General features: G+C 33.1%; 1 protein-coding gene across 1 annotated transcript; it reads left to right on the top strand.

Moving 5' to 3' along the window:
* Positions 1–5,735: 5,735 nt before the first annotated feature.
* On the top strand, positions 5,736–17,218 carry LOC123694097 (vegetative cell wall protein gp1). Its single transcript, XM_045639403.1, has 3 exons — positions 5,736–5,837; positions 15,497–15,688; positions 16,323–17,218. The coding sequence occupies exons 1-3, from the start codon at positions 5,817–5,819 to the stop codon at positions 16,935–16,937; spliced, it is 828 nt and encodes a 275-aa protein (XP_045495359.1). The 5' UTR covers positions 5,736–5,816; the 3' UTR covers positions 16,938–17,218.
* The last annotated feature ends 824 nt before the right edge of the window (positions 17,219–18,042 follow it).

Raw genomic sequence — 18,042 nt, 5'->3', positions numbered from 1 at the left:
ATTTGTTCCCGAAAACAAAAAAAAAAAGATAAAACATCGTTTCACAGGTTTTCTGTAGATTATTTGGCTGATTTATTTCTTTAATACGAATAATAATTTTACAGATATGAAGGAATACAAAACTTCAACGTATGTTGCCAGTATTTTGAAAATGAATTTGCCATTTTTATTGGTAAAACGGTAAAATGGTTAAAAGATCTTCAGGGTAATGCTGTTGGATTTTTCGATCGTGAATGTGATTATTTGTATAGTGCACTAAAGGTTCATGATAATTATTAGATTATTTTAATAAACATAATACATTATTTTGTTACTTTTATAAAGCTTTAAAACGTCATAGTCGTTTTCGCTAGCGATTTAATTTATGTGAACTCCATGATGGATATGATGAAAATAAAATGTCCCGTATTCGCGACTAAAAACTACCGCTATTCGTATTCATATTATGTTATGAAAAATAAAAAATAATATAATTATTATAGTTAATATTGAAACTTTTTTTATGTAATTTATTTAATAAAAAATTGAATACAATTATTTTACAATTATTATCCATATATTACTTTAGTAGGCAGGTACTTTATGTAATAAAAGAATTTAAATAAAAATTAAAACTTGACTTCTCATTTATGTATATAGCCTACGTCACTACCGCCACTAACATAATAATTCAGATCATTGCAATGAAACCTCACAACTCAAAATCGGTCCAACGGTTTATACTGCAGGGCGTGTCAAAGAAATATTATACATACATACATAAACTCGAAAAACATAACCCTCTTTTTTCCGTAGTCGGGGAAAAATTTGGGAAATTTTTCAATATCTGGCAACATTACACGCACACAGAAGCACCGTGTAGGTACAGTGCAGTGGCGAAATGACAGCACACATAGCTTTATTGAAAATGACGATAAATTATTCGGTTTAGACCCGATTTCACCAATATTTTCTAAATCAGAGATTTATTAATCGAGCTTCAAAATAAACATGTATTTTAACATCGTTGTCAACTCTTCAGGTCCCAAGAAGGAAATCTAACAGCCGTTTATCAAATCGACCTTTAACTGAGCGACTCACGAATCATTCATTCGTATTTTAAACCGCCCGAAACAAAATGTCATAGTTGACAATGCCATAGTTTCGCACATTAGGGCTATTTGTTCTAGTTGTATAATAGCTGTCATGTTTGGTAATTCGACTAAATCGAGATGTTCTGATACAGTATAAAATTTAATAATCATGTAGTAACTTTTACGTTTACTGGTTTATATGTCAAACGATTTGGTCGTTACCATGGTTACAAATGTTTGATGTTATTTGGAGATTGTTTTGTTGTGATTTTTCTTGTGTTATTTTAATTTTATTTTGAGTTGAATAAATACAATAATGTTGAAGAAAAATCGCGGTTCAATTTCACTTGGTAGAAGGTAAACTGGATCTGGTTGAAATTACGAAAAAAAATTCGGAGTCCGAAGGAAAGTGGAGAGATATCTCATACTAGAAGAGCAATTAACAAGAAAAATAAAGACAAAGATAAAAGAAAGCAGTAAATTAATAGTAAATTCTTGTTCGTAATAACCTAGTATCTAGTTGTTATAACCAATTTATGGAATGATGTTGATAGGTACAATCTAAGGGTACAATAAAAATGTTTTATAAAAACACAAGTTTTATTTATTTAGGTAACTAACATGAATAATTACATATTTCTATAACAATGTCACATTTAAATTAAATTAGGATCATCATCATCGTCAGCCCATATACGTTATCACTGCTGGGACATGGGATTGGTAGTGCTAACTTAAACTTAAACACGGTAAGGGATCAGGTCATTATCCACCACGCTATCTTATGATATGTCGGTTTCCTCACAATGTTTTTCACCACTGAGCCATCACTGCACTGCACTACAATAAGCAGTTGGTCTGTAGGTGAAACTGATTGATTCCTAAAACAGAATTTAAAATTAAGATAAGTAGGTACATTTCATAATCATGAGGAGGCCTGAGCCTTCTGAGCCTTACCTGAGTAGTGGTGAAGTTTACTTTTGAAGTACCTATATTGGTATTCAATACTAGATTTGACATGACTCACAGGATTATTATGGTTTAATTGAAAATAATACAGTATGTAGGAAGGAACCTTTTATGCACATAAATATAAATATTACCTCACGAGATAGTTTTACTTACAGATCCGACGGTTATTCGAGTTTATCTTCAATTAATTGCAATACTTCCAAAACGGATTGTTTTGATAAACGAAATCTTGTACTAAAATCAACATCATCATATTCTACGAAACAATGACGACCTCTTTATAAATTCTGGGCCGTCGCGTTCGCACTATACATATAATCCAAATTATACAAATCATCCAACACATCTTCATTTTCAAAAATAAAATAGTATGCAGAGTCCATCTTGACAGCAAGAAAACATCAAATCATTTTTTCTAATCGCTTGTTAAAAATTTAAAGAGCCTCTATGCCAGTAATTAAATATGATGCCGTGTTAAGGAAACTAAACCTCGATTAGGTCATGGTGGGACACTCTCTTACATTGATGTCCCGTTAAAAGAGTTAACAACGTGTTAAACTAACTAACAGAGCTTGGTGAAACTGGGCCTTAGTTCGGCAACGCTCCATCTGTCTTTTATTTTGTAATCTAAGGCTAAGGCATTCATGTACAAGGTGTAATCGTTCAGTGTGCACAGGCGATTTTATTTTGTAAGTATTACAGATAACAAAAAACTTAAAACTGATATCGAAAGTACTTAACCTAATAATGGCCGTAATCATTTTTTTTAAATAAATCGAGAAATATCAAAAAAAATATCTTTAAACCCTCCCATACATTAAGTACATAATATGAAATATGAATATCCCATATACATTTAATATTATGAAAGATTTTAGCTTTCTTTTTCTTTTTTTGGTTGTCTGCTTTAATTACTTCGCAAATTTGAAGTGGCGTTTTCCACGCTTTTTCCGGACATTTTCACGCATTTTCCGGATATTTTCCGGGCATTTTCCGGGCAATTCCTCACGCATTTTCCGGGGATTTTCCAGGCATTTTCCACGCCTTTTCCGGACCATTTCACGCATTTTCCGGATATTTTCCAGGCATTTCCCAGGCATTTTCCTGACATTTCCATGACATTTTCCGGAGATTTTTCAGGCATTTTCCACGCTTTTCCCGAACATTTTCACGCATTTTCCGGATATTTTCCGGGTATTTCCCGGACATTTTCACACATTTTCCGGGGGATTTTCCAGATATTTTACAGGCATTTTCCGGATATCCCCGGAAAATGCCCCGGATTTCCGGAAAGTACGTTAAGTTAAGTAAGTTTTTTAGCTTAGATTAGTAATAAATTCTATTAAAAATTCTATGAATTGTTTATGGTAGTAGGTACGTGTTTACTAAATAATTGTATGTAAAGTAGTAACTACTATGCAGTCGCTATTCCACGCGGACGAAGTCGCGGGCACAGCTAGTTATTAGATAAGTAGATAATAATTACAACAATTTGAATCTAATATACCTACTTCGTGACCGTTCCAACATAAACGCATTTTTTAGTACCTAGAAATAGATCGATGATACATAGTTGATACTTAGATTTTTTTTATAATTTACTAAATTTTAATACAGTGCGTTCTCTGCCATCTAGGGCAAATCGCTGAAACGACTATATTTTGCAATAGCAGTGTGAAACAACCTTTTAGACGTGTAGCAATATAAACAATATCCGATAGATGTCGCTTTTTATAAAATGTAACTCAATGAGGAACACAAATAGAGTACATAATATTATATTATATATGTATGAAGATGGAGATTTAGATATGAAATTTACATAATAATTAGGTAAAAAAATAATAAATATTAGGAATTATGTAAATTGCGCGTCAAATGTATTTAAACTATCGCCTGCAATCGATTAGTCATTGGATAAACTGTGTCAAAATACCTTTAGTAATATCTGCATTCCAGTTAATAGATCTACCGAAAGTTGAGTCAGAGGATTAAAAGTTGCCTATGTATAAACATAAATATTTCTTTACTTAGTTGAAAATAAACACTTAACGATATTGACGAATAATGAATGACGATGATGCAGATGATGTATGATGACCATTCAAGTGCTTTGTTGTGCTTGTTTGTTTAGAAATCAAAAAAATACCTATAATTAATTCTGGCTGGTTCTGCTGACCATGGGATAGAAACAGACATAAAATATTTCTTATGTCACTCGGAAATCATGAAGCTCTCTTATTGTTAAATAATTTATAAAATTGATGGATTTCATTAATAGTAATCACCAAAAATATCCCTTACGATATTAGTTTAGATACTGGATGGAGGACTAGTCTGAATATAGATTAGCAACTATGGCAATATTTATAGATAATCTTTGCTAATATACCTAGGTAGGTAAGATACTGTAAGATATACCTAGTTGCGGTGTGAAATATTTCATTGATGTAGGAATTTCCTTGAAATACGCGGGCAAAGTCGCGGGCCCTAAGCTAATATAATATTATTACCCTGCTGTGGCCATGGCAGTTAGGTCAGGAGAACTATGTATTACGTTGGAATTTTCACTTTGACCACCCGTCACGACTTAGAATTAAACTAACATGTTTATTAATTACCTTCGCTATTCGAATCACTTATAGGTATACCGTACTACGGGTAATATTTCTGGTTATTGTAGCCAAATTTACAAAAATTAAAAAGGACTGCGCTTCACTTAAACATGTACAAAACTCTAATTGGTTGAACGACCCATTAACTACATCGTATACGGCCTTAAGATCTTTAACATTGTTATCGTAATATCCTACGCAACGATTAAACAATGGCAAATAAGATTTAGCCTCCGCCAAGAACATTGTCTTTTATATAACTCGGAACGTTCTCACATGGTCGAAGGCGCGATCATTGTAATTCGCAAGCTGTGGTCACCTGCCCAAAAGGGGGTAATTGTATCTAAGAAGCTTATCAGTTAACTAGGACAAAGCACGCCGTTGCATTCGCCCTCAAGGACAAGTGGTATGAGTTAAATTTTCTAGAACCGTCTTTTTGAAATTGGATTTTATGTGATGGGAATTCAATTTTATACAAGTCAACTTTAAAGATATTTATTGTTTGGGATTATCTTAATTCTTATTGAAAGTAATAATTTATATTGGTGAGTTTGAGGTTAAGAGTGTCAACTGTCAAGAGAAGTTGAGGTGAGAGTTGAGTTTTAAATTTGCACTAACATTATTGAAAATGAATTATGACCAATTTGTTTTGAGGCTAAATAATTTGTTTAAAGTGATTATTTAAATATAAAACCATTTTTCTTTTTGTAAAAACAAAATAATATATACTTAGCTGAGTAAGAACTAAGAAAGACACATCTTAAATGGGCGAAGTATTGCGTAAAAATAAAAAAGAAGTTAGTTTGTTTGGAATTCCGTATACTTAGTCATGTATAGTTTACATGAGTTTATTCTACTTTAAAAAAATATTACGGTCTCACGCAACAAAATGACATACAAGGGACACCTAGTCAACGACTGCGTGCCATCCGGTACGTAATTTGCAATAAAAGTCCTGTGTCCATAAAAGGTGTATAATACAAGACAATTTAATGTCGCGGCCTTAGAACGGCAAGGAATATTGTGGGATAATTTCTCAGAAAAAGGAAAATTATGTTTACTCAGTTATTCTAGTACATTAATTAGTTCACTGTTGACAACCGCGGTGCGCGAGCGCAAGCACACCACTCCACGACCATTCGCCGAGGCGGACGCAATGGCGGCCAGTTATTTACTCGTAAGTTTACATTTATTAACATACTAATGGCTAATTGATTGATTGATTTGTTATTTAAAAGTTTCGCAGTATACATACTACGCTAAAGTAGTTGAAAGTTAGAAATGCATGTGGAAACTGATTTGTTTACAATAAATATTTACCTAACCATTTCACACTGTCAGTGTCATTAACACGCGCCAATTTCTTATTTAACCATTAATTAGGTACCATAAATAATCGAAACATTATAATAATTTATATTCAATGAGTTTTTAAAAATGTTAATATAGCTGGTTTGTTGTTAATAATAATTTTAATACGCATTGTTACTAAGTAAACAGATACAAACAAGACTTGTTTTATGTTATTCTTACAGTTGTACTTGTTTTATTAGATTTCAATGACTTACAACTATTTGTATAAAAGCTAATAGGTATCTATTGAACATTTCTTTTGATTTTATATGTGTGATAATAAAACTTATATTATTTAAGATTAACTTACCTATTATTTATCTTCGTAACTAGGGTGTTGAATAACTGATAAAATAAATTATTAGTTACCAAATAATTATTCGTAATCATATCATTTTAAGTTAGTAAATACTAAATAGATAAAACAAATCTTTAAAATTAGTTTTATGACATAAAACTAGTTTCTATGTAATAATAAAATACAAAACAATGTTGTTTATTGTAATTAGGTTATAATACATTAAAGTGCTGTTAACATTAGATAACTAGGTATGTCGTTACTTCATAAAGGTTGGTCCCTTGGCAAAACGACAATGAGGTCATTGACCCAGTGTTTGCTACGAATGCACAATGATGCAGCCTTAAATGTCGCAATGCTATCTTTCCGTGATGCGTTCATTCTGAACAACGTACCTATAATCTTTTGAAAGTTTTTGCGACCAGCATATATATACCTATATTGCGAATGTGAATAATTAAAATCAAATACATTTCGTAAATGCAAACCGCATTTGGACTGATTGATGTTTTTACGATGCAAAGAATTTGTTGTTTACTTTAAATACTTAGCTTTATCCAGCTTATTAAGTCAAAGTTCAGCTTATAGTCTAAAAATATTTTATTACCAATTTTTTTTAATGTACCTTAAAGTAGGTAGCCTAAGTCTTGTTTCTTTTATCTGTATCTTTTAATATTTAAATTTACTTGTAAGATCACGTTTGCACGAGTATAATTATCACCAAATTATTTAGTTGTTAGTTTAAAAATTGCCAAGTATATTATGTACCAGTCCTAAATATTGTCCAAATATAATATAATAGAATAGAATAATAGAATAAAAAAAGGATGATATCAGATAGAAGGAACAACTACAGCCTTGATTTCGAGAATTTGAATTATTAAGCAGACTTTTCAAAGTAGGAAATGTGTCTATCTACTGAAAATGCAAGCTATTTACAGTTTAGAGTTCCGTTTTTGGTAGCGAACACTAAACTGTTCTACATAACAGCCGGACATTCATCTCGCATTGAATATTATAATTATTGAAAATAAAGCCCGTACTAATTGATCAGGTTTATTCGACTTCGACCTTAAACATTTCATTTCTTAGACCTTGGCCAGCGACAACACGCCCGATGACTGTGACATTGTACTCGATATGATCAGTGGCCAGTCGACCACTTCCGGATCCTACATGTAGGTACCTACGTCATGCGTTTTAAGGGAATTTCGAAAGAGATTCCTATTTAAGTAAAACTAGTTTTTTCAAGAAGAAAGACGATTAAGGGAATATTTTTAAGGTGATTTAGATACGCGATTCAGTAGGTATAAAAAGTTGGTTTCGTTTTACATGATAATTCAAGGTAAATTGTGGAAATTTATGTTTAAATTACTTTCCTATTTTTCAATAAGTTACTTAAAAATAAACGATCACATACCTACCTGCATTGGAAAAAAAACTGGAATATTTAATCAATAATTGTGTATTGTCACCGTGAGACAATTTCGTTATTCATAATGATTACAATTGCGTGTAACTGAAACAAAAACTTATTATCTAACTAGCTTCCGCCCGCGACTCCGTCCGCGCGGATGTCGGTCTTCGCGTGGATGGTTTATTTCTCCATTTTGAGTAACTCTGACAATGACATCTTATAAATATCTATTGGACCCAAATACGGCTAGGCCTATAATAATACGCAACGTGTGTTCGCGGTTCTACAGAACAACGTCAATGGATAAAACTGAAAAATTAAGATTAATTTTTTTCTGCGTATTTTTCCAGGATAAAAAGTATCCTATTTTACGCCCAGGATAATAATTAATAAGGTATAATTGTACCAAGTTTCATCGAAATCGAACCGTTAGTTTTCACGTGATGCCTGAACATACAGACAGACAGACAGACAGACAAAAATTTTTTTAATTACATATTTGGGTTTGGTATCGATCCAGTAACACCCCCTGCTATTTATTTTTTCAATGTTTTCAATGTACAGAATTGACCCTTCTACAGATTTATTATATGTATATGTCGTGGTCATATCGTAGATTTGATCATTTCATGATATGACTGGCCATTTCACGAAATGGTCGCATATCGTGAAATGGCCAACATAGTTTGATCAGATCGTTAAATCGTCAACGTTTCACGATTTGGTCATCCACATTTGGCCAGATCGTATAAAATATAAAGAGTCCATAAAATATTAAAAAAATTCAGAATAACTATATTCTAAAAACTTGTTTAATGTCATTTAAGTTAGTGCCGCGGCAGCGGCCGGCAAATGCCAGAAGCAAATCGTTTTTGCAATAGAAAACAGTTTGGTTAGGTTAGGTTAGACTTTGATAAACAACGCACGAGCCGAGCGAGCAAAGCGAGCGTGCCGCGGCAGCGGCCGGCGAGTGCCAGAAGCGGATCGCTTTTTAAAAAACAAACAATTATAATAATATAGTAGTAGTTTCTTAAATTATTTTATTTAAGTCGCATTTTTTCTTAAATACATATAAGATATCCACATTTTCCATAGTACTCGTACCTCTTCGTCGTAAATTCTTTGCTATGACTTTCTTCATAATATTGTTCTTAAACGAATTATGAAGTTTTTAACTGCGAATAATTTAATTTTCGCCAGCGGCCGCCATCTTATCACATAAACACAGAGCTTGCAGCGCCTCTACCAACGATTAATGTAACTATTTTACGATATGATCAAATAATTTTGATCATTTCATGAAAAAACCGTGCGTTAATTGGCCATATCGTGAAACGATTTCTTATCATTGATCTGCCCAAACCACATCATGATGTGGCCAAACTAAATTGGCCATTTCACGATATGCGACCATTTCGTGAAATGGCCACTCATATCATGAAATGATCAAATCTACGATATGACCACGACATATAGATAACCGGAAGTTCTAATACTTATACCTTCTTAGATTATAGGTACCTACCTGTAATACGTAGGTATTTTTAATTTACTTTCCTATGATTGAGGTTACTAATCCAGATAGTTTGAAATTGCATCTAAAGTATAAAATTATAAAATTAAAGCAATTTTTAAGGCTCTTCCGCTCTTTTCATCTTTGTTTACTCTACACACATGCACGGCATTTAATAAACATTATTTTACAGACAAATCCGGTCCGGTCGTTGAGAAACAATTTTCATATATAATCAGAAATAGTGACAAATAATACCAATCAATCATAACACAGCTTATAGTTTTGAGATGTAAATTATGCGTGCAGAAAATATTATTTACGGTTGGGCAAATGATTGCGAGATCTCGGCAATGACCCGGCGCCGTCTGACCGTGTGCATTCGGAATATTCAAACAATTTATTTATGGCCTTTGACTTCTTGCAGAAAGAGTATTCATTTTACTTAAGACTTTACTTATGAAACTGTTTGTCACATTTTCTTTAAGTCTGTAAACGGTTGAACTGGTATCTAAGTATTAAAACGTAGGAGGCTTTGAATTGGTTGTTAAGCTATTGCATATAGCTTCTATCGCGGGCCTTGAGCGCGGGGACCGAATCGAGAAATTCCGTAGCGAAAAAACCTCACGCTCCCTACTCCGACGACGGGCTCGGAGCCCGGAAGTGTGGCTTGAAGGCATGCTATGCAATAGCTTTACCGCGGCAGTCTCCTAGTGCCACACGTCTTTTTTTTTCTTTTGGCTTCGCCCATAAATAGTAGGTTGTATGAAATGTATGATTTTTAAAATAGTAAAAAGAAATACCCCTTAACACAAAACAAACTTGCAAGTTACACTGTGATCAAAAGGCGATAAATTCCATCAATTACAATAAGCATGTTTCGTGGAAAGTTTTGCAGCAAGTCTTGCTTGAAAATTTTTCAAAAAATTAAATAAAAAACTGGGCATACAAGCAACTAATTTAATTAATTATTAGTTATTACGTTACGAAATGTGTCCTGCACAATAATCTTCTTTGTACTATTCGGCTGGTTAAAAAAAATATATATCTCATCTCTTATTCTTTGATCTTCCCAACAAGTATAAATCAATATCGATTTGAGGCAACACAACTAACGCTTCCTAAATGGTCCTAAATTAGCAACACCAACACTTCAGCTTCACTGCGTCTCAGTTATCCCGACCATTGTCCGCATGACAAATCAAAAACCCAAGGTCCGATGTAATTGAGAACGGCTTTGAAGTGGAGCTTGAAATTCATATTGACGAACTATTACGGCGAAGCGATCGAACCTGATTCTAGGTAGTAAAATATGTTTCATCATAGATAAAATCGATGCAAAACAGATAAAGTTATGCTAAAAGGCTATCATTGGGAATATATGCTTAATACGGTGAGCAAGTATCGAGAAAAATAATTTACAAAATTATACATAACAATCGACAATCATACGTTATAGCATACACCTTTTATAGCATTAGCTACTAGTGCTTTTACGCTAAGATATCTTTAGAAGATGTGTTGCGTGGAAATTATTACATATGTAAAATAATTTAATTTAAATATGTTTACAACATTAAATGCATTTTAATGCAAATTCAAATTCAAATTATATTTATTTGCAAGAATGTAGTTACAAATTATAGATGTTTTCATTACAATATTATGTGGCTAATACATTCTACCCATTTATTGGGTGTGCAAATATTAAAAAAGAAAGTTGATTAGTTTAATTATTTAAATGTACACACAATTCAATTTTCACAATTACGCGAACGCACTACGATTTACACGATTATATCACTACACACTTCACTTATCACACACAATTCAGTTTACACTACTTCAAAGTCATAAATTCTTCAATGTCATAAAATTGTTTTACCATTAACCAGTTCGTCAGTTTATTTTTGAAAAGATTTACTGGTAGTTCCTTGAAATTGTCCGGTATTTTATTATATATTTTAATAGCCATAAATGTTACACTGTTTTTAGCTTTGTTGATTCTACACGTTGGGAAATGTAATTTGTTTTGGTATCTTGTCAACATATGCGAATTTACTTCTCCTTTCTTCTTAAAGTATTCCGGGTGATATTTTACAAATAAACATACTTCTCTTATGTACATGCAAGTTAAAGTAAGGATCCGTAATTTACTAAACAGAGGTCTACAACTGTCTCTTTGGTTCAAACCGCACAGAGCTCTGATACATTTTTTTTGTGAGACAAATACCTTCCGCACATCACAAGATTGTCCCCAAAGAATGATTCCATATGAAAGTACAGAGGAAACGTAGGCATGATAAGCATTTATTGCTGCATTCATAGAAACAGTATCTCTTAGACGCCGTAATACGTAAACGAAACGATTAATTCTGTCACAAACGTAATCAATGTGTTTGTTCCATTTTAGACCTTCATCCAACAAAACACCCAAGAATTTATGATGATCTACTTGTTCTATTACTTGGTTATCACACTTTATATTTAATGCAATTAATTTATTAAAAAAATATCACGGAATTCTACTTCAAACTTAAAAGTTATATAAAACAAAACATAAGTACCTACCTGCCTACATACTTATGCTATTTATTATTTACTTAGGTATATCTTTAATTGAGTTTACTATGATAATTATAGTTGTTTATTTAATTTAGAAGTTAGAACGTGTTTTCGTTATCTGCCATGTGGTTTTGTCTATGAAAATTAAACAATTATTATTCCGCATATACTAGCTTTCCACCCGCAGCTTCGCCCGCGCAGTCAAAGAAAAACCCGCATAGTTCCCGTTTACCGTTCCCGTGGGATTTCCGGGATAAAACCTATCCTATTTCCTGGGGTAAAAACTCAAACTCAAACTCAAACATTTATTTATTCAATTAGACTTCTTCGAGAAGCACTTTTGAAACGTCAATACATATTTTTATCATTTACCACCGATTCGAAAAGCAGTATCTATGGAGAAGAATCGGCAAGAAACTCCATAGTTGCTCTTTTAAATCATTTCAGTATTACAATTTAATTTTACAAAATATGTAAGTAACCGTACGTATATATTATCATAATATGCCAAAGAACTCACTTGATCTCACGCGACAACCCTCCATGGGTTTTTATCTTCCATATATTCCTTAATGCTGTAATAGGCTCTCTGAACTAAGACGTTTTTTACATAATTCTTAAATTATTTAGCACTACTAAACTCTTTAATACTATGAGGAATTTTGTTGTAAAAAAGTATACCTTGACCCATAAATGAATTTTTAACTTTAGCTAACCGGTAAAATGGCATAGGCAAAAGTAGCCTATGTCCTTTCTCGGGTATCAAAATATCTCTATTCCAAATTTCATGCAAATTGGTTCAGTAGATAAGGCGTGATTGAGTAACAGACAGACAGAGTTACTTTCGCATTTATAATATTAGTATGGATAAAAACAGTATGTATCCCCTATAAGTAAAAACTTATAATTTATAATTTCGTGATATTTAAAATATTAATCCTTATGATTAACCATCGTCGTGTTTTCCTGCTCTAACCGATGGTAATTCATTTGACATAGTGATTTTCATATTACTATGGAAATTCATTTAATTCATCGCATTTACAAGTCAATCAACGTACCTATATTAGCCACTGTATTATGTACAACAGTAGCGTTATTAACCACATTCTTATGTGTTTATGTATCATTTAACACTAAGATACTATCATACTAACGACCGACTACGGCTTTCCTCTAAGTAAATAAGTCTAAGAAAATCTCTATTAGCGGAGACTATTTTCTTGTTTCTTATTTTTTGGAGCGTCTTTCGTAGTCAGGTTCTTTATTTATTACCTATTAAATTTATTTATTTTTAACTAGCGGTCCGCCCCGGCTTCGCCCGTGGTACATGTTTACGTTTTCTCTACATAAGATCCATCCTCGTACTTCAAGAAATATAATAAAAAAAGAATTATTGAAATCGGTTCAGCCGTTCTCGAGTTATGCGCTTACCAACACATTTTGGGATTCATTTTTATATTATAGATTAACGAGTTATGTCAATTCATGTTAGATCTTTACTTACATATTTTAATTAATGTTCTTAGTGCATTTGATACCCTACACAAGGTTTTTTTTAATTATTTACTTTAAGTCCCCTATAGGGCGACGTGATGTATGTTGTTAATTTAACGTAACGCCATGCAATCTATAACCAGCAGACAAAAAATAAGTTATGAGGGAACAGATGAACATCCATACCCACATAAATACATGTCAAAATCATAACTCCTCCTTTTGCTTCGCCGTAGTCGGGTAAAAACTGACAAGAATACTGCCTACCTAGGTGGAGCAAACCGCTACTTATTTATAAATATCGGTATGAAATTACATAATGAACCTATGGGTTCTGCGCAGCTGTATCATATTGTATTATTGTTTACAAGGTACATACTGCGGATACATTTCAAAATAAAAATAATACCTATAGGTACCTACATCTAATAAAAACTTTTAGTAACTATACTCAGTCGAGTACATAGCACTGAAAATACTTAGACATTGTGTTATTTAGACAAATTCATTATTTTTCAAAGCTTCTGTACTTTTTTGTGTGTCGGCTTAATTTATCAATCCCAATAAAATTCTACGATTTGTCAACTAAGCTGCAGCAAAATAATTCAACTGGCCAAAAACCTAAATCACCACTTTAATAGGTTTAGTTCTAATATTTTAAACAGGTGTCGTGTCGTTTAGTAACAAAAACAAACGAATCGGCATTTCAATATAACTATTTAGGCGTGGTCGATTCGGTACTTGCCCTAAAAAACATACTGAATGACATTTTAAACTCGCTTGACCAGCATGTGACATATCATTAAAGTCTATTATCAATATATCGAGTAGCTTTGACAATGGATTATTATCAATATATTATTAAGTACTTATGTGACTCGTTTTTTGCAATACTTCATTGGACTGGCTCCACTCACTGTCGATAATTACGACATGTAATTATTATAATCATGTTTCAATAACTAATAATCACAATAAATTTAACGTGATGATATAATTTAGGTAGTTGTTTTGTCTCAAAAACAAAGCGTTATAAGTCCAATTCATAGTTCATCGTTCCAGCCTTTCAGGACGTCCACTGCAGGACATAGGCCTCCCCCAAAAATTTCCATAACGACCGGTCACCAGCGGCCTGACTCCAGCGGCAGCTAGTCCAATTAACTAAAATATAACAAAATCTTATATGCTTAAAACGCTTTCATGAATTCATTAATTTGCCTCTCGTTGTCCATAGATGTGTAATATAATTTATTTCAAATTTAAACTATTCCCGTAACAAAGATCATTACCATACGCTCCAAAACATAACAAAGCTTTTCTATGCTTAAAATTTTCCGTCAAAAAACAAAACGAAATCGGTTCGATGTGACATGGCACAACACTCCTCTTAAAAAATATATTAATGTAAGTGACAATAATAATAATAATGTGTTGGACCTGTGTCCCCACGTAAGCCTTCCAAAGGACCGGGTATCTTCCTTATGGCGATACCTGTGTATTATGGAGAGAGACATAATAATTTAATTTATTTTTATTTTACCTGATTAAATTAATAACTAATTCACATATTAAAACTACCTAATTTAGTAATTACAAAAACACTTATTTTGTTAATTAACTTTGAGATAAAAAAAATCATACACATAAATAAAAAATCATTTATTTTAATGTTTATCTGAATAATATTTTATTCGAATAAAGATATATAACAATTACATATCTCAAGGTGATACGTAATTGTTCTTTTTGCTGTTAACTATTCATATAATTCATGCAACTAGTTCCTCTTATAGAGACTTTGAAAATTATACACTATCGATAGTAATGATACCTACTCTACTCAAGAATTAAGTTTTTTTCAATACATTTACTGTTGCAGAAACCTTTTGAATGAGTAAAAGAATGTTTATATCATTGCCATATCGATTAGAAACATTTATGTATATGATTATTCATAATTATCTGTTTAACTTCATAAATTAACTTACCTATAATATGTGATTAATATTCCTATATTTTATTTATTTTATAATGAAACCATAAATACTATCTAATCCTAATAATCCATTTGTATTATTCATTGCTCATTGCAATTAAAAATTTAAGCCACATCACTACAACTTGATTTTATCAAATCTACAAACTAGATGGAAATTAGTACATTTATTTATCTTCACAACATTGATTTTTCAGTTGCTGTGTGTAGTCTCAGCGTTTGCTGAGCCGACTCCAGGCAGAATTCCAAAGGTGTACAACGCTCTCATCACGTCGAACCAAAACTTAGAACCCAGTAAAGCTTATCCAGTGTACCAACCAGTATTGCGCAGTGCGGCCTTCCCTTTCCCTTTACAATCAGTCTTCTACGGTGACTTACCATTGACAAATGTAAGTGCATGTCTATTGTCTATACATAATTCATGTAATAGTTATGACCTATTCGGGAACTAATCTTGTTCCAGAAGAAGGCATTTTGGTTTTCTTTTGGTTTCGACATCTAGCTATATTTTAGTAAACGCATAATATATTTCGATTCAGGATTCAATCCACAACTTATTTTCACATTCACATAAATTTTCGCTTAAATTGTAAAACGAGTTACTTGTATAAATTAGAAGTCAATCCTGTATCAAATATACATCAGCATAATAAATAAATTATTCAAAATTCGAATTATTTTGAAGTTTTAAATACATTTTTTGGAAAAGATCCTACAATTTCGCATAGCTCGGCATTTCTTAATTAGACCAGTGGCAGTGTGATGTGTCATCGAAACCTCTTACCATTTAACCTTACTAGTTACTTCAAGATTTGGAGGTTGTCTCCATTCTAATAATTATAAAAATGATTTAAAACAGTAACTAGGTACCGTATTTGTTTCCTTGCGAAAATGCAAAGAGTCAAGGAATTTTATTTGATGTTTAACAGAAAAGCTCAGAGATAGAACTGTGTTATTACCAATTATAACGTGTTTAATTGTTGTGTTTCATACATTTACATATTTTGTTTCATATATTTCCAGGGTTTTCTACCTCCAGCTGCCCTACCACCTTCAGCTTTCCCGAAGGAATTAACACCAAACGCTGAACCAGTTCCTGCTGCATCACCTTCATCGGAGAATCCTCAGGAAGCTCCTTCAACAGAAAGTCCACCGGCTTCGAGCAGCGCGGAGCCAATTTCGCCCGATTCAACAAACCAAGCCACAGAGTCTCCATCTTCGCCACCAAAAACCGAATCTCCCATACCGCTTAACCAATTCGGATTACCACCACAAGTCATCCCACTCGGAAACTTCGCATCTGGCTATGAATTTACGCACATCAATACTTTTCCTTACCCGTATCCTGGACTACGATTCTACGACGCTTACGATCCATTCTTGTTCAATCCTTACGCTAGCTTCCCATTATACCGGCCATATACGAATTTTCTAGCTCCATTACCAGCTGGCCCTGGTCCTATCGCCCCGGAGAGTCCAAAGCCAGCGTCCTCTCCAGAAAGCTCAGAAGCATCTTCTACTCCTCCACCAGAACCTAGTGATCTTAACATTCTAAACTACTCGTCTAAAGATCCTGCTATACCTAATGTACCTCCTCCGCCTTTACCCAAGGGAGGTTTGAAAACTGACGACGTGTAAGGCTTCTGTGAATAGAATCTAATTTATGCTTTTGATACTTAATTATTATTAAAATATGTGATATAAAAAAATCTCATTATAACGTATAATAATACTCGTTTATATGTATAAGGACGGAAGAATTTGTATTCTAAAACAAAGTTCCTCGTTGTGATTATATTTTTTTGCTTTGTTTTAATAGATATGTAATTCAGGAAAACATTAGATACAAAGTAAACGTATAAGTTTTTATAGTGACTAGTATTGATGATAAAAATATGTTAAATAAATTATTTTGTAAATGTTGTTGTTTATATTTAATTAGATATACCTTAGTATTAAACTATTAAGTAACAGGTTACTGTCGCTACATGACGCATTTTGCAGTACGAGATAGAAACAAGGGCAACATTAGTTGTTAATTAAGTTTTTTTATTTATTTCTCCGTCAATACAATCGGTTGTAGTTAAGGCGACAAACACCTTCCAATTAATTCACATCCTGTTTGCGCGTGGCAATGTCACATAATTCCATTATACATATCAGTTAGGTATGGACTAAGAGCTAGTAATATAAATACCACACTTATTTAAAAAGTAATTTATGGTTAGAATGCCATCTAGGGTTATGTCAATTGATCATTACGATCGATACTCGATTGTTAAATATGAGCGTGTAAAAAAATCTTACAAAAACATATATTTTTAATGGTGAAGGTCACCATTAAAAATATTTAATTGTCAGTACTTCAGACAATTGTTTTATGATAAACAATTGACTGAAGTAATAATAATAATAATTAGGGCGTAGGGATGTGACGACCCCATCGCCCACGGTTGGAATATCTGTTGTCTACGTGACAATAGATATTCCACCCGTGCAATCAGTCAACCCGCAGGACACCTTGTGGCGGGGTGTCGGGGAGTAGCGACCCCGCGGGAACCGAGTGCTCCCGGGGGAGGCCCCTGTCTTCATCTCCGGCTTGCCTTCACCGGCCGGTCGGAGTGAAGCCTGACGAGGACAGGACCCCCACCTCTGGCTTGCCTTAATCGGCCGGCCAGAGTGGAGTCGCGAGAGCTTTTAGCTCGAAGGGTGGATGCGAATCGTAAGTGGCGAGTGGGCACGT

This window comes from Colias croceus, chromosome 1, assembly GCF_905220415.1.
Source record: "Colias croceus chromosome 1, ilColCroc2.1".
NCBI lineage: Eukaryota > Metazoa > Arthropoda > Insecta > Lepidoptera > Pieridae > Colias > Colias croceus.
The sequence above is the reverse complement of the archived record's forward strand: the minus strand, read 5'-3'. Positions and strand labels throughout refer to the sequence as shown.